Here is a 19,218-nt window from a genome sequence, read left to right as displayed (position 1 = left end):
TTCTTCGTTACTTTTTATCGCGAAAATAATAAAGTTTATAGCGTAATTAAATTTAATTATTACAAAAATAACAAAAATTCCTTAACTCAGAAATACGCTTCTCCTGCAAAACACTCAACATTCATTTCGTCCTCGTAGAAATCTCATTTAAGAAATTTTTGCTCGAGCAAAATTATATGATGTCATTATATGTATTATAGCACGAAATAAAGAAAGTTGACAAGGAAAAACCAGGAAATGACTTTCTGAGTAAATTATATTCTTCTATACGAGAAGATATATTTCCTTGTCCTTCAACGAAGTTGTAAATTGCATTTGTGTTCCCCATCACGCACTGCAGTGCGAATACCGGTTTACATATCGAGTTATTGCAGTATGTATTCGCGTCCGTAGTTATTGGGGAGTGTATACAATGTGTGCGCGTGCATATAATGCGGCGGCAACATAGTGCCATGTGGCATCAATCATGGGATTTCCTGCAGGTGAAAGGCCAGTCAGTTCCCTCTGCGTGAATTCGCACCTCGCACCTCTCTCTCTCTCTCTCTCTCTCTCTCTCTCTCTCTCTCTCCCTCCCTCCCTCCCTCCCTCCTTCTCTCTCTTTCTCTCTCTCATTCCTCCCTCTCTCTTATTTTCTAAATTTAGCTATCAAAATTCTCTATCAAAATTCAGCAGGTTTTGAGTTTCTTGGAAAAAAAAACGGAAATAGAAAATGGCAAGTATAACGGAAATAACAAGAAAGAGGGATTGAATTTTTATTCAGATATACAATAGTATATATTTGTGGGAAAAATAAAAAAATTTTGAATAAGAGAATTATCTATGGAAAGTTTATAAAAATAAAATATTATGTCTAAATAAAAAATTAATCTATTAAATCTAGTTATTAAATCTAGTTATTTAGAAAAAGATGATAATTTTTTATGCTGTAAAAATATATTTAAATAATATAGATTTTTTGTTACATTAATATCATTTATCTATATATACGAACAATACAACATGGACAAAGAGCAAACATTCGTATCACTTCTGTACTAAATATAACGTTACTTCGATTGCACGCATGGAACGTATAACATTGTAAAAAATACAATATTGTAGTGACATTAATATTGTTGTCCGAAAGTTTTTTAGAGTGTAATAATTAAGGGAGAACTATATAGTCTTTGTTACTGTTTCAGCATTAGAAAAGTAAGCTAAAATTCTTCTCTCTCTCTCCTCTCTCTCTCGTAAAATTTTTCTACTTAAATCTACATCGTATTAGTGTTTATATTAACATCAACACTAGGATTATATAAATACCGACATAGTATAAAAATTATACCATTTTTTAAATCCATCTATATTTTTTAAAATATAATTAATATAAACTATATAGTGGACGATGGTTAACGATGTACTGAATATCCGTAGATAAAATGTGAAATAAATGATGAACAAAGATATATAATTACGAGCTAAAAAATATAAAAGAGGTGGCTTTTATTTTTAAGCAAGTTATTAATTGAATACAAAAATGCAGCGAATGCAATTTTATACTTTGTATAATTTTATACTTTGATTATTAATGTAGGAAATATTAAAATTTGTAAACAAAATTCTACAAAATACTTTTGCAATTTTTAAACATGTATATTAAATATTACAAGAAATAATGACACGTCTTCTTTAAGCACGAAGCGTCAGAAGCTTCCCCTGCGCAGTTCTGCGCAATTTCGTAACACGCTCATACGCCATATAATTATATATAAATAGTTTATATGAATAAAAAAATAATGTTGACAGGTACAAACAGTATTAAATCTTTTATTTATAAAATTTACACATGTACACATTAGGAATTAAATTTTGTAAATATGTATGTGATTGCAAAATTAAACCTCCCATATTTCGTAAGCTCCACATTGTTTTTCCACAGAATATTTACATTGTTTAAACATACTCAGTGAAATTATATATTGTTACATGTTATTTTTATATTTGTTCGTAAACGAATATTTGATGCAACCGAGCAAAATGTATAAAAAAAAAGATCATCGTATCTGTTCAAAAGAGCAAAAGTCGCTTTTTCTTTGTAGATTGTGATGAAACTTTATCAGAATATTGAGCTTTAATGCATAGGTGAGCGATGAAGAATTATATTGGCCTTCTTTTATTGATTAATAAAAGAAGATCAATATATTATAATTCGTCAATGATTGTTAAGCCATTGTTCAACATCTATTATTCATTGCATTCTATCTTTGTTTTAATAAACAAAAGAAGATAAAAGTAGCGCTAATAGCATCTTCCCGAACGCACCACAATACAAGAAAGACAGAAAAACATTAAATTTCAAATTAATAAAATAAAAAATTAAATTTCATTGTCAGTAATAAAAAAAATCGAAACACGACAGTTAAAAACATTTTCAATGATGTCAACATATTTAAAAAATGAAAACAACAATCATTGTTAATATTTCTCAATCATCTTCTGCTATCTATATATAAATATAATACAAAGTTGAAAATAAAAAGTTAATTAAATAGAAATGCCTGCATATGTTTTCATCTCTTGATCGCGTCTGAGCAGATACTTGCAAACGAGAGACTTGAAACTGATGGCAGCACGTTCTTGGTCTACTAGCAACCAGCAATGATTACTGTCGCAGCAAACCAGTCAGACCAGAACGAACAGACTGACTCCCTCTGTCGACTTCAGTTATACTACCGACAGAGGCGGTGAAATCAATAACCGCAAAAGATGAAAGGCGGCACGCCGACATTTGCAGATTTTGCAATTGATCCGTATAAGTGACGACACCTAAGCCCATCTGCGCGATATAATAATCAATATTGCAATGTTATTGGGAAAATTGAGAAAATTTAAGAAATTTTTTGAAGAACGTAAAAGAATTCTAATAAATTATTGGACAGCTATGATGTTCTCAACTTTTTATTAGAAGCATAGTCATTTAAGATTCCGTTATTTCCAAAAATCAAAGATTACATTAATTGTTTTATGTTACAATTTAAGAAAAGTAAATAATAACTACTAAAGCGTTCTATCGTTATAATTAATGTTTCAATTATTAACGTTCAATAATTAACGTTCTATTTATTACAAATTCTTCTTTATTATAATTCTTCTTTTTTACCATTACAACATTGTCGTATAATTACAAAAAACAGAACATTTAATTTATATCGATAGCAACAAGTATCGATATTTTGCTTGCGATTTAAATATCGTTCTCCGTTTCGGTTAAGCATCGATACCGGTTTCGACGCATCGCCGCAACAGCATCGATACCATTTTCTCGACGCTTTTATCCCTAGATCCAAGTGACTACGAGAATGGTGACAGCGAGAATGGTACCAGCGCAACGGCTGGTAGCGGCTACCGTGAATGGGCGGCCAGAGTGCAACATGGCGGACTGTGAGTCGGAGGTGCACCGCTTGCCAGCCGTGAACCAGGACAGCAGTACGAGAAACGTAGCGGCGGCCGTGACAATGGTGAACAACAACGCGCGCGTACCACAGCATCCGCCGGCTGCCGGGCCAGATAAGGACCCGGTCGGCCAGGGGCCGCGATGTGTAACGATCTACAAAACGGAGACGGGCTTCGGGTTCAACGTACGCGGCCAGGTCAGCGAGGGTGGACAACTGCGGAGCATCAACGGCGAGTTGTACGCACCGCTGCAGCATGTCAGCGCGGTGCTACCGCGGGGTGCTGCTGAGAAAGCCGGTGTCCGCAAAGGCGATCGTATCTTAGAAGTGTGAGTAGAAGGATGGTCCCTTCCACCCGCGTTTCCCGATCCGCACTCACCTCTCTTGGTGAACCATCAGAAGCGCTCGACTCCGACAGCCGCCTTGACGAAAACGCGATGCGCTACGACACGGCTCCAATGCGTCTCCAATTAGAAGAACGTTCTATGCTAAATTACATCAATTTGAATTGAAACAATTCATAACTGGAGCTCGAAGAATCAGACGCGAAATGCCGCGTTGGTCTTGCCGCGTTTCGGAATACTCGAATAAACATGCGATGTTGAATATATTTACGCGCAAATAATAAATATGAGACTGTTAGATGAAAAAAATTGCAAAATATATAACTAAGAAACAAAAATGTATAGATCAACACGCTTTGATACTTTAAAATAAAGCCAAAGTTTGATTTCTGTAGTCCAGCATGGGTTATAAATTACTGAAGTTATTTATTTTTGATATTTAATATTTACACATGGGAAAAAATGATGTATTAGCTATAACAATTATATAATTGAAAATAATCTTGTTTATTCAACAAAAGTATAATGTATTTGTTCCATTAATATTGTCATTAAATCAACAAAATTATTTTCAATTAGATTGCTATTAGATGTCATTAATACTGCATCATTTTTTTTCATGTACGAAATTTGTTTCTGCTTTTTGTACAGCATTTGTATTGTACTTGTCATCGTGATAGTGATACAAGAAGATACGCATATTAGAAACATAGCACATTTTTCTTAACAAGTTAATCCGAGACACAAATTTTTCATATCGAATACAAATGTTTCGATAAACTTAATGGTAGAAACGATAGCTTGATTCTGAACTTTCATAGATGCTATTTAATGCTTTAAAATATTATTTATTATCTTTTATAATATAATATTTATTTTCTTTGTCGAAAAAAAAAGTATATTATGCTTTAAATTAATAATTTTTAATTTTAGTAATTAACTATAAAAAAAGAAAAGAAAAAAAATTATAGTAAATAAAATCCAATAGAATTATAATATTCTGATTATAGTTTATAAAAGTTTAATTAGAGTTTATACAAAATAAATAATTCTGAACAATAATTATAACTTGTATTCCGTTAAATCAGAGTTTGATGTAAAACTTAAATATGAAGGAAACGTGAAATTTATTAACAATAATTTATAAATGGTTAATATTATATAGTTTAAATATTTTCTGCAACTCACGCGTTGTTCTTTTAATGATATTTAATGATATTTAAATGTCTTTCAATTTGTGAAACACAATTTTAAATGGATCTTTGTTTTCGCTTTGAACAATCGGAATTTCGCGTTTCGTTCGTGCAATCAATGCTAAAAGCTAGGTACATCCAAAGTTCGTGTTTATTTAAGATACTCTATGGAAATACATTAATCGCTTGCTAGCTATATACATATTCATCAAGGATCAGTTGCTTATATATCGTCGCTTGGCAACTAGCCCTGTTCGGTATCATATGTAGCTGCTCTTAAGGATTATAATTCTAACCAGCGCAGATATAAAAGGCAGATTTAGATGATCTCCCAATGTACTCTGAAATCCCGATGCACTCAGAAATCCTGCACTCAGAATATTAACGATCCTGCCACTCAGAATATTAACGATCTCCCTTAAATTAGAGAATATTTCAACGTAAATTATTTTATCTCTTTTCTAATCTTTTTTTTAGAAGCAGAAACTGATTCAATGGCATTGAGAATTTTATCGTATTCTACTCGTCAGGGATATCGACTGGTCGAAATATTTATCACGAGGTTTATCAGAAAATGCAGGGGCGTCCCAAAGATAAAAATTATACGTTGCGCGTAATTTTTAGACAGAATAATAGGAGAAGATTAATCATGCTACCCGATGCTGGCGAAATAGAGTTCCGAGAGAAGAGTACATGAGAACAATACAAAACATATATGTGAGCGTATCCCCTTTGCAAATTCTGATGTAAGAATGATAAAAACAAACGTGCACGATGCGTGACGAATACATTCAATCTGTTTGACTTCTCGTTTACAAAGCTTGACAAACATGGTAGTTGTAAAATCTGTTGTGCTCACAAATTTCTATTCGGTTCCCATCGTAGACCTCGGCTGGGTTTCTGTATCGCTTACCAATAGTTGTTGGCACTATGTGTCGCTGCACAGCTTTTTTATCATACAAAATATCTGCGCAATATGACACATACCGACAACTATCGATAAACGATACAGAATTGCACCCCTGGTCAATCAATTCAAAGAATTTCTCTCTATTTATTAACTGATTAGCTATCACTAGGAAGAGCCAATCTTAGAAAAAATAAATGTGCGAAATATATCTTCGAGTTTCATCTCGCCAGTTTCATTTATCACAATTTAATCCCACAAGTAATAAATAAAAGTACGTAGGGTTCAGCATTATTTCCCTCGGCTATGCTGTCAAATTCATAATGTCAAATTATAGCTAATTTAAGTTATTTTTAGTTATTTCTATAAGTCGTAATTGCGCTCAATGGGAGGGCAATTACGACTTATAGAAATACGACTTTACTTTTCCTAGTGACAGCTAATCAGTTAATAAATAGCGAGAAATTCTTTGAAATAATTGATTAACTAGGGCCTCTATTCTGTAATTCGTTAAGACAGTAACTCGTTACGACATCGAAGCGCAGCTTTTTATACCATAAAATATCTGCGTAACGATGCAGTTATTGTCTTAACGAGTTACAGAATAGAGTACTAACTCCTGTATTCTATAACTTGTTATGCAGTTATGAGTTTATAACGACAATTGCGCAACTTTTTTACCATATAAAATATCTGCGCAACTGTTTTATGAACACTTAACGGTTGCATAACGAATTACAGAATACAGAGGCAGGAATGCTATTCTGTATCGCTTACCGATAGTTGTCAATATCGTTATGTGTCATTAATTTAACTAAAACAATGGAGTTAAACAATTTGGCTCAAGAAAATGTATTAAATTTGATTCAAATTTAGTTCGTTATTTATTAAATTACATACATTAAATTGCGGACATTGTTACTTTGAAACCACAAAAATGGATTGATTTACATTTTCAAAATTAAAAATAACAAAATGTTACCAGAGAATGGAAGTAACTCGTTACTTGTAACGAAGTTATAGTTACAAGTTATTTTTTTGATAATTTTACTGGTAACTGCGTTACTTTTTTTGACAACTGTAACGGTAACGTAATTACATTTTTTTTTAAACGAATTTTACAATTACTTTGTACACGATTGAACATAAGTCACTCATAGCGCTTGAGACTAGAAAGACATCCGTCCATTGTGATTGGTAGCGTCGATTTTTAAAAAATAACGAAAACTTACTTTCTCAAGCAACGGTAATCGTAACAGTAACTTGTTAATTTTTTTACTCGATAACGAGTAATTATAACTTGTTACTTTTAAAAAGTAACTTTCCATTTCTTGAATGTTATTTAACTCAAGAGATTGAATTACCATTGCTTCTTTGACATCTAACCGTACAGCTTTAATGTTAAAAAGATCGAGTTACTGAATTATGATGAATGCAATGAGTGAACATCTTTATCGTTACGAGTTAACTGTTAGTTAATCGACTGTCTAAATTCGCTAGGTGCATTTACCATTTCCGTTGGCGAGGTCGTTAGCGCCATTGAATTTGCATACCCGATCATTAGCCACCCTGTGCGCACAGTAATCGTGTTTCGTTTAATTAAAAGCTAATTTGCTTAAAATACGCTCGGTTGAATTTATTTGCATAGAGTTTTATTTAATGATGTAGGTACATCCTGCAATGGTTCATCCTTGATACATTCGATTACTACGACGTTATAGGAGAACGAGAAGGTAAAGCTATACGTAGAATTGAAAGCTGATGACACTTCATATTGATCTCAAGAAATATACTTTTCACGTGACGCTTGTTTTAGATATGACGCAAATCGCGATGTCCAGGCAGATTAAATAAAGGGCTGCGTCGCGCTAAATCTGTATTTTGATAACAATAGAATCGACTTATGATTAAAGAAATCGAGGGAAGTAAATAACGACTTGATACTATCGATGTATCGCAAGCGTCATCTCACATTTAACAATAATCAAAATGATAAAGTAATCTACAATGTGCTCTTTGCTTCCTGTTTCTTGCTTTTTATTGCTTATCTTTTTCTTTCTTTACGACCGTTTTATCGACGATCATATTTCTTACCATATATTTCTTGTCCCCTCTAAGATTCTGTATAATTTTAACAACAATGTCGCTATTATTATATTATTATTGCCCAACTTTTTATCGCATATAATATCTGCATAATGATAATATTATATAATGTCACTGTCGTTAAGAGTTACAAAATCTCAGTGTTGAGGTTCATAAATTTTTATATCGGGTGATAAAAAATAAAGAAATAGAATAGGACACAAAAAAGCAAGAAGTTAAAGGGGATAAAAAGCAAGAAATAGAAAGCAAAGAGCATATTTTAAATTAAATTTAAGTCTAAATTTAAGTCTTTATTTATTACGTTTTCGCACATCGGCGATCGGCGGCAAGTATATTCACGGCCCTCGAAGGGCCAAGGTTCTCATAAACTTTGCGCGATTCAAGGACGCGTATCTTGTAAAGGATCGGTCAATATTTCAGCAACGTCGTTTTGCGCAGTTTCTCATCTTGCAAAATTGAAAGATCTTTTTCCCCCGCGGCTCTCGGCGGCAACCTACCGATGCTTGAAGGAGGCGGATTGGATGACCCGCCGAATATTCTCGCTCCGTCACGTCCTCCTCGAATATTCTTTTCCCGTTAATCACGGAGTATATCATCGCGTGAAACCGATCGAAACTCTTGCTTTCACTCGTCCAATTTTGCGGTTTCTGCCGTCTATACTTTATAGCCGGCTTGTGCCTACTGGCATTCGTCGCTTGCAGCGTAATTCGATATCTCAAAAGATTTTTGGAACGGCAAGTTGTGAAACTTTGGCCAATGCTTTTTTTACCTTTTAATCTTTATGTATTCTAACGATTTATTAAGAATTTTTTTTATGTTCCCTGATGGCTTGCGTAAGAGTTTTAACGATAATCGCGCTCCCTTTTTATCTTTATGTATTCTATATATGACTTCTTTTCTTATGTTACGTTATCATGCTATTATCCTTAAGAGGCTTCCTATGGTTTCCACAAAGTTATTTTACGCCTGCATTAAGCCCACTATTATTACACTAATTAAAGATTAAAGATTAAGGATTACGAATTAGAGATTAAAATTCGATCAATCAAATAATTTAAAAAATTACAATTCGTATTATACCGACAAGAATAAACTAATTAAAAGGAATAAACCTATTTTCAATCAAAGCGGATCTTAAAGCATCTTAGTGCTTAAATATTTCAGAATGAATTTATATATACATAAATTTTGGAACATATATCGACTATAATGTGACACGGATTCACGTAGCTTTTTCGCTGAAACGTGTTTTCGATCATCGAGGAAATCATATTCACCTGTAGCGTAGATCTTCAAGGAATGTTTTAAAGATATCCAGAGAACGTTCTTTAATATATCGTTTTATTTTTCTTTTATTATTATTTAGTGAACAACAAGGATAAATGATGCATTATGTGCTTTATGCGTACCTCGGAACGTACTCTGTGTCTCATAATAAGGACATTCCCAGAAACATCCCTCGGATAAAATGTGTTCCGTAGGCAGCAATAAAAACAGCTTTCAATCGAAAGTTAAATTAAATTAAACAATGGACACATCATAGTGTTAACTGAGATCGCTGGACTCGAAGGTTCGACGATGATTCTCGTTTTAACGAGCGACGATAAGTGAATATTACATAAAAGAAGCCGCACTCGCTACATGCATTCGATAAAACGAACAGTCATTCATTCGGAATTGCGTCAATTATTAAACTTCATTAGGAGTTCTATTAATTTAGGCGCGAATCATTACATCTTCCACGCTTTATTATCTCGGTCTACCGCAATTAGCGAGCCCAGCTGTGCTTCGCGAATGAGTTTTAGATAACAACATGGTCACGGCATTTGTAATCAGCTCGCGCGATCGCAGAGAAGGAAGTGATGCGCGTATCGCCAGACATAACACACGCATTTGAATGCTTATAAACACTGTGTGTGTGTGTGTGTGTGTGTGTGTGTGTGTGTGTGTGTGTGTGTGTGTGTGTGTGTGCGTGTCTATGTGTGCTTGCGAGAAAGCCCACACACTCGCCCACTGAAGCGAATTATCTTCTAACAGATTAGCATACATGTAGTGCCGTTATTGACCGATCGCCCGATCTAATTTAATCAGCTGAAAAATATCTTATTTCGGTACCATATGCAGGACTTTAATACATGCACCACTGAAAAAAAAAGAGTTTATATTTAACGGAGTGTGTACTTAATGCTGTTCGTTAATTCTTCATTATAATTCTAACTTCAACGCTTAGGGGCGGGATCACAGAGTTTTGCATAATGCATAACGAATAATGTATAAGAAAATGAACCAATCAAGGTCCTTCATTTCCTTTCTTTCTTTTTATAAAATAAAAAATTCTGATTAGTTAATTTTTTCTGCCTTATACGTTGTGCAAGCAGGAAAATTCTTTTTATAACAATAATAATAACTGTTGCATTTACAAATTAGACTTAAGCGATGCATAAAATTATACAGATAATAATAATAATAATAATACAAATGGCGTGGCTAGCAAAAGACGAGGCGATAGCGATACAAGATCTAATCAGAGAAATTCAAAGTATAAACAGATACTATTGAGTAAGAACAAACACAACAAATTTGTTATTTGCAAAATAAGAGAAAATATATTTTTCTATGATAATGTTCAATACAGAGTATATATGTAGCGATTAAATTATTGTATATTTAAATGTTTCAAAATGTCATTATATTAGGCAATCAAATATAAAACGATAAGCGGGGCATTCCGATGATCCCGAGCCGGAGAAGATAGATAACGTCTTACAATAGAATCCCACCCGATACACGCGATAGCGAAGTATATAAAGTACGCGACGCGCCTTCCCTCGCACGCAGACGTGGAAATCCGTGGTGGCAACATTCGTCGACCTCCAGGGAGAGTCGTGCCTCCGCGTGCAGGCCAATCGTGACGGTCCTTTCACCGATCGGAATTCGAAACTCGTGATAAAAAGGCCGATTATCGGTATTCTATTCCCTTTCGACTGGTTGGAACTGACGGTCGAAAGCTGACAACGTGCGTAAGCCAGATTGGCCGGATCGTGACCTCGTCGAAGGCCCGCCTTGCTCCTTTCGTCGCGGAGGCTCCGGTCCATCGAAGGACCGGATGTGCGTTGTGCGAGTCGCGAGAATCGTCATTCACTTGTGAATCTCTCGCGACAGCCCGGTGAACATTACGCGCAGTTCAATTCGTGATTAGCACACTATCACGCCGATAAGAGTATTCTGCGTGAAATATGTTGACGTGTTACATGACCGCGTTACAATGCGAGTGGATCGAGAATCGCAAACGGTGGAATTCCATCGGTGCGCCGCAATTGAGGTCGGTTAAAATTGTAAATCGCGTGTATTACGGTGTATCGGTGTCGACAGACATATCACGCGAGAGGTAATTAATAACGATGCTTCTATTTGCAGGAACAACGTCAATGTCGAAGGCGCCACTCATAAGCAGGTGGTAGATCTAATCAAATCGGGCGGCGATGTCCTCACCCTGACCGTTATTTCCGTAACGCCGCAGGAAGCGGAAAGGTTGGAGCCCTGCGAAGATCTGAGGTAAGAACAATACTTGAACAGTTCCGGCTTGAACGCTATTTCGGTAAGCGACAAGAAATCTTGCTTGGAACAGCTTGGTACCTTTTTCGACGATCTTATTATCGTAGCGATTATCTCACCGATATGACATTTGAAATAATAGCAACCTTGATGATTCTAATAACTAACAATTTCACGATTTATCTAGATTGTTCGATTAAAACTCACACGTATATATGTATGTGCTTTTAATCGATATATATTAAGATATATATGTACAGGGTGCTCCAAAATTGACAATAAATATTTAAAGACAGATTCTTTGTAATATGTATTTTAAAATGAAAAGTTTAATACAAAAATGCCTGAAGATGTTAAATTTTATTATCAAAGGTAAGAAGTTCAAGGAAGCATCTTCACTGATTATCTTGCCATTCCTGAATGCGCGAAATTCTAGCGCATTCTCTATCGTTCGTAGTTTTTAAACTTTTTCCATTTGAAAACTATCATAGTCTTGACATTTTCGTATTATAAACTTTTCGTTTTAAAATATTAAAAAGAATCTGTCTTTAAAATATTTAGTGTCAATTTTAGGACATCCTGTATATACACGAGCATACACGTAGTACAAGTATTAAATGTATTACATTTTTGTTTAGTTACGCATCGGTAGATTACAGCGAGAAGCGATCTCTGCCCATCAGCGTGCCGGATTATCACGTCCGCGAGAGGAAGCACGAACGTTATGTAGTCTTCAATGTCCACATGGCTGGCAGGCACTTGTGCTCGCGTCGATATCGGGAATTCGCGGCATTGCATATGGCCCTAAAGAAGGAGTTCATAGGGTTCAACTTCCCGAAACTACCGGGAAAATGGCCATTCCAGTAATGTCTTCATGCTTAATTTCACACATCGACGTAAATCGCATCAAGTTAATAAATAATAAATTCATTTAATATCATAGCGCATCTTATAATCATACGATTCTCGCACATTCAGCATGTTTTTCTCTTGAAAAACAAGATACATTTTTTATCCATATTATTATGAAAGTTTGCTTTTATAGCTGAATTAAGACGTATTTTTTTTTTTTTTTTAGAAATGACATCAAAAGCGAGAAAACACATATTTAATAAATGAAAAATTCTTGCAAAATATATTAAAATAGAATTACTTTTCAATAAAACAATATTTGCATTTTTGATTGGAAGTACACTTCTAAAATATACCGAAAATTCTTTTTTTATTTCGGAATAGAATTAAATTATTTATCATAATTTGATAGCTGTCATGTACCTTGTTTCGTTTTTTGATTATGTTATATGATATGATAATTCAATTTTAAATATATGATTAAGGAAATACAAGAGAAATTTTCGGTATTACAAATCTGTTCTATCGAATTGCAAATGTTTTATTTTGAAATATTTTAATATAGTTTGCAAGAGTTTTTTTGCTTTTGATATCACAATCCAAGATGATTGCAGTGGACAAGCATTAAGACCGACAGAAAAGTCTTAGTAAAATAGATGTATATCTATGTTTGAAATTTAGTAAAAGCGAGAGGGAAAGTTCTAGTATAATCTAGTACAGCAATAGAAAACAATCTTTCTAGAAAAGAATTCCTTTACTCTCATTACAGATTGAGTGAGCAACAGCTTGACGCAAGAAGACGTGGTCTGGAACAGTATTTAGAGAAGGTTTGCGCAGTACGCGTGATAGCGGAAAGCGATGCTATGCAAGAATTTTTGACGGATCGACTGGAGGAGGATGGCGATCAAGGTCCAGCAGTTGATCTCAAAGTTTTGCTACCTGATCGCGAAGTCGTCACCGTGACTGTTCCCAAGGCGGCGTCCGTGAAAGACGTCTATGACGCAGTTTGCTGCCGAGTAGGCTTGGACGCAGAAACCGCGAAATACTTTTATCTATTTGAGATTGTCGAATACAATTTCGGTATGCGTTTGTCATCTCATAAATTCTGAGTAAATTTACCGCAACTTAACATGACCATTGTATTGCAGAGAGAAAGCTACAACCTCACGAACACCCGCATACTTTGTACATTCAAAATTATTCGACTGCCAGCGCAACGTGTTTGGCGATAAGGAGGTGGCTTTTCACTGTAAATAGGCCTTTGAGCGAACAGGCATTGACTTGGATATTTTGGCAGACGATCGACGAAGTGAACAGAGGTCACATAACTGCTGGAGAAAGGCTGTATCAATTGAAAGCTCTACAGGATGCATCGAGAAAGCATGAGGTTCGTACTGAATGAAGGAAAAATCGCTTACAAATCTTAGATTAATAATACCGTTGCGTTTACGTGAAATCTTTGTGTTTGCGTAGTATCTAAAATTAGCGAGAGAACTCAGTGGGTACGGCGACATTGTGTTTCCACATTGCGCATGCGACTCAAGGAAAGAGGGCCATGTGATACCAGCAGTGGGCATGACAGCTTTCAAGTTGCATGCCGCGAAGGAAGATGGTACTCTGGAATCACAGGTGGTCGAATTTCAATGGAGCACCATCACCCGGTGGGAAGTGGACGAGGATGGAATGGCATTCTGCTTCCAATATACGCGCCAGGACAATCGTCCACCCCGTTGGCTCAAGGTCTTCACTCCTTATGTAAGTACCTGATAATCTTTTCACGGATCAATTCGCAACTCTGAGTTATGAAAGATATAGACTGCGCATTCCCTAATCTTGGGTTCTGAATTAGTTAAAAAGAATTAAAGATATTAATATATATTTTCAATTCTATCAGCATTTCTTTTCAACTCGATAAAAAGAGAAAAAGATAGATAGGATAGTTCATTTATTGGTCCCAGGGCAAACCCTCTAAGAACAAACTTATAATTATAAAAGTAAAGTGAAAATTGCAAAAAAAATATGTACAAAAATAAGCAAATAATTAAAAGAAAGTAATATATTGTATGAGAAAAAGATTTAAATATACAAAAGAGAAGAAATACAAAATAAAAAATATGTATATATAAAATAGAGAGAGAGTGAGAGAAATATTCTTCAATTTCCTCACTTTTTCTAAATCAATAATGACAACTTTATAGGAATGCGCAGTTTATTCTTATTACATCTGTGACTGCGACACGCGTAATTTCACGCGAACTCGCCACTCGATTCATTATTCTGGTGATGTTGTACTTGCAGTATACGTTCCTCTCGGATTGCTTCGATCGAATAGCCGAAGAAGCGAAATGGGATGACCCAGGGGAATGACGTAACGTACGACGCTAAGAGGTATCCAGTGTATAACTTTTGAGGGTCCTTTCACGGGTTATCTCGCACTCGTCTCTCCGTAGTCGAAATTTTTTCTTATTAGAATTAGGGCAGTCTTTAGAAACGGTTAACTTAGTATCTTTAGCACATCAATTTTTTTCATCCGTTATCTTTGCCGAATGTTTCCAATGCTGTACACTGAGAGAGCCCACCGTCATTGGAAAAATAAAATGTGTGTGTTGTGCGAATGTAGATATATATACATCCCAGTGAAACAGTGCTGTTATCAGAGAAACAAAATTCGATGGATTACTGCGACGCTCGCAAATAATCTGGAACGAGAACGGTATGTGATGTATAAATTTAAACTCGGATTTATCATTGATACTACGCTCGTCCATGATCTAGTGAGGAAATCTTGACGTAGACCGATATTCATATTCCATTCTTATTTCAAGATCGATTTTAAGTAATATCTTAAGATGCTAATACAGCTCTCTAATTAGATCTTAAGACTGTACTTAAGACAGTAATTATTAATTAAATTTAAATATAAGAATGGTCTATGAATATGTAGTTTGAATTCAGTATGCAAGAAAATAAATCTTTTTTTATGCATTAATATAGCTGGGATTTTTGTTTTGTCGATGAAACACCGTGCCGTTTTCTCCTTTGTTACGATGAACAAAATCGCGCACGCGATAACATATAAGAGAATTACATTAGTGTATAGATATACAGACTATTACTACGGGGATACGATCGTGTCCGCCTAGAGAAACTACCTATCCTTCTGGCCTATGAATTATTATGTATACAGCACGCAACTCGTTTTCTAACGAGAAAATCGATCGTCTTATGTAAAACGTTTCTCCTTTGCCTAACAGACCCGAAATTTTCTTTCAATGGATCTGCGTATCGATCGTGCGTTTAAAGAAACAGAAATAATACCCTGTGCATTTTCTAATGTATAATATTTTATAAATCAATCATAATCTCATAGTCAATTCGTTACGCAGGATATTTTAAAACGAGAGGCGCCGTTTTCGCACGTTTATGAAGAATCTCAATAGTATCGACAGCGCGTCGATTTTATCGCTGTGGTAGGTTTCATTCTTTGCAGAAGAGAAACACTAGAAATCTGAAACGTCTAAGAAAACAGAAGAAATAGATACATATCACATCTATCGACGGCTTTATTATAAGCAGAACCGAATTCTTGTTTCTTTTCTTCTTTTTAAACTATCCTGTGTAACAAACGAATTCCTAATGCACGTGTGACTACGGTATCATATGTCCCGTAATTGATATATAATGTTATCGATCAGTCCTCATTTTGTTAATTCATTAGTATGTATAGCGTATTAGCGTTGATAAAAAAATAGAACAAACTGTACATATTAATGTTAAAAATATATACTTTTTGAGAAGAAACTTAGTTGTGTACGTGTGTATGCGTATGTGCGTTTTGATAAGATCGATAATTACTTGATCGCAAGATTAATTATAACTGGGTGTCGCGTTGTGCTGAAAAACGAAATGACGATCTGATTATTACGCGAAATTGTGAGCGTAAATCGCAAGTGAATCGGAGAATTGTAATAACAATCGAGAACTATTTTTAAATCGATGTTTTCGATTCAGAAACTTTATCCCGGGCTACTTCCCTTTAATGAATTTATAAAGATACTGTACAGTAGAAAATGCAGCATTAATGCTCATCTCCGATTATATATAAGCATGTACGGAATTTAAAAAGAAAGAGAAACGTAAAAACTTGGAACAATAATGCAATAAGGTCGCGTGTTTTCCTCTACTATCTTATACGAAGAAAGAATAACAATACTCATTAATAATGTTAAAAGAGATATTGATAATAATAATGAGATATTAATTATAATAACAGCAAGTAAGAAAAAACATAAAAATAATATTAACACTACTCTACGCGTTGCGGGATTTTGCAAAAGGCCGTAATACGCGTTTTGGCATAGATATCCACTTACAGAAAGCGAATATTTGGAGCGAGCATATTATATGCCCATAATCAGTCATTTTTTTCTCTTCTTTTGTTCTTCTTTTCCATTCCTATGCATCCTGCCTTCTCGCAGTGCTTAAATCCACTCGTTCTAAACATGTCGCTTACTTAATTGCGAGCAGTTTTAGCAGATAATAAATAGAAAAATAAATATATTATTATCGTTAATGTTTTTAAACTTTATTCATGGAGTATCGAGCGCATGCGATGAATGGGAAATGTATGTGGCAATGTAAAATCCAAATGATGAGAGGAAAAAAAATATATATGCTTGCGACAGAGCATAGTTATGATACTGTTAATGATAATAGAAATATAGAACATAATATAGAGTAATTATATAATCGAACGCGCGAATATCCGAGTGAACACACATATGAATTGATCAACATATGATGTGATGTATTCGCGCGTGCATCTAGCTATTCGATCGAGTGAACAAGACGATAATGGTTTCTATTGTTTTATCGATAGAAAGAGAGAGAGGGGGGAGATGAAGGTTTTTCGAAGGAACTGTGCAAAATCTGTGAATTAGCAATACGTACGTCCGAAAATGTTATTATTGATGATAAATAAATCTTGAGTGAACCTTCGGGTAATCACCTAACTTTATATAATTTAGCATCCGCAAACGAAAGAATTAGTTAGTTATGCAATTCTGTTGAATAATGTGTCTAATAATACTTTTGCACGATGTGTGATTTCTGATCTTTTTGATCAAATGATGTCGCTGAAATATGAAAAACTCGAAGGTCTCATTGATTATTGTATTACCGGCAGCAAAAAGATTCTCTCGAAATACACATCGAGATCTTTCGTATTTTATTGATCGGATGAATAATTTTCGGATCGAAAAAGAAAGTCTGTGGCATCTCGGAGCAGCCACGTGTTTTTTGAAGAATGGCAATAATATTTATAAAAAGAACTGCGTGTGTGTTAATTGGTAGAATTAATTGGTAGCGAGTATTTTTCGAGAAAATCGGAGTGATCGCAGAGATACGTCCAAATTGAATTTGTGACTTCTGATGCGAAAGATCTGAAAAAATAGTCGGATTAATGATATTTTGTACAGTTTTGTACAATTATCTTTATCTTACAGTATTTTTATTACGATTCGGTAATTGCCTTATTGCAGCTTTAGTGATGTAAGTTGAACGAAAATTGTCTTTCATTTCAAGAAACTGTTCGATAAAAAAATTTTGCTTACTTTGTTTTTGTCGCTTTGGTGAAATATATCTCATTAGGAGATTAACTAATTTGTTAAATAATTTATTATCTCGTTAATTAGCATGTTCACGAGCCTGTCAAACACAGAATGGCGAATTAGGTAATATAATTTAATTATTGTTACAAGACCATATCATTACGGTTAACTCTTTAGGCATTAATTGAAATATTCTGTATAATCATAGTACGTAATAACAAATGCTCCAATTTACCGTATAACATCAGTTCGCGAAACATTTGCTGTAAAACTAGTATTTCGAATTAGCGAAAGAGATATTATTCGATTTCTTTATGGGCCATCTTATTGAGAAACATATAATAAAAACAGAAGAAATAGAACTATTATTTCAGCCTTTTTTAATGACATCTCTTACCTACTATTATAATAGTTATAACGCATAATAGGTATAACGCATATCATAGATAAAATAACATGATAGTAGAACAATCTGTGCGATACAATTGTTATTATGTAACGAGAGTAATTTCAAATATATCTGACGTAAAGCACACTCACACAAGCAAATAGTAGAGGACATCAAGATGGAATAACGTCGTGGCTTTCTCAGCGTCTATAGAAAAGGAGAATCGTTCAAGTAGAATCTTAAAAATGTTTGCAAAGTGGAGAGTTCTCAATAAAACCACCGTCGTCTTTTCTTCATTTTATCCATGTTCCTAAGCATATAGTAAAACAGAAGAAATAGGACTTTTGTTTATGTCTCTTTTAATTATGTATCCTACTATTGCTATAATTATATCATGAATAAAATAACGCGTACAATTCCCAGACATAAAATCAAACAATTTTGATTCGCGGGCAAATTGACAATAGGCTTCCATATAAAAGCATCACAAACGCCACAGTAGGAATTAAAATTGGAAATATTTTCGTTGGAAATATTCCAGCGAAATGCAGCCATGTAGCCCAGCAAAGGTGAATAACGCATGACGTCCCACATTATAATTACTATCTCGGATTAAAGTCCCCGGTCATAAACTATGTAAGCACAAACAAACTCGAAGCTGGTTGTGTATTCGCAAGATTATCATGTTCGTGCGCTAGTGTACAAAATGGTCTACACATTCTACGTTATACCTTTGTAACTGGTGTACGCAGGCTTTCGCGTGTGCACACGACCTCGTATACGCGATATTGTTACATGCAAGACGGTCTGAGAAGATATCGCTAAGTGGCCGC

At 34.6% G+C, this 19,218-nt stretch overlaps 1 protein-coding gene and 1 long non-coding RNA gene across 3 annotated transcripts; one reads left to right on the top strand and one right to left on the bottom strand.

The window, feature by feature from the left end:
• Positions 1-3,354: 3,354 nt before the first annotated feature.
• On the top strand, positions 3,355-18,365 carry Snx27 (sorting nexin 27). Of its 2 annotated transcripts, none has more exons than XM_011070438.2 (7): positions 3,355-3,760; positions 11,399-11,536; positions 12,175-12,399; positions 13,158-13,468; positions 13,537-13,775; positions 13,862-14,143; positions 14,687-18,365. In XM_011070438.2, the coding sequence occupies exons 1-7, from the start codon at positions 3,411-3,413 to the stop codon at positions 14,753-14,755; spliced, it is 1,614 nt and encodes a 537-aa protein (XP_011068740.1). In that variant the 5' UTR covers positions 3,355-3,410; the 3' UTR covers positions 14,756-18,365. The 2 variants fall into 2 exon arrangements, with proteins under 2 accessions (XP_011068740.1, XP_011068741.1); XM_011070439.2 differs by lacking the exon at positions 3,355-3,760 and adding an exon at positions 10,842-11,303.
• LOC147911004 (uncharacterized) lies at positions 18,361-19,205 on the bottom strand. The gene is made up of 2 exons (XR_015546623.1): positions 19,117-19,205; positions 18,361-18,695 (listed from the first exon to the last, which is right to left on the bottom strand). It is a non-coding gene; the product is annotated as an uncharacterized LOC147911004 (long non-coding RNA).
• Positions 19,206-19,218: the final 13 nt, after the last annotated feature.

Source organism: Acromyrmex echinatior, chromosome 1, assembly GCF_024713525.1.
Source record: "Acromyrmex echinatior isolate Ae372 chromosome 1, ASM2471352v2, whole genome shotgun sequence".
Taxonomy (NCBI): Eukaryota; Metazoa; Arthropoda; class Insecta; order Hymenoptera; family Formicidae; genus Acromyrmex; species Acromyrmex echinatior.
This window is presented reverse-complemented; position numbering and strand designations above follow the sequence as displayed.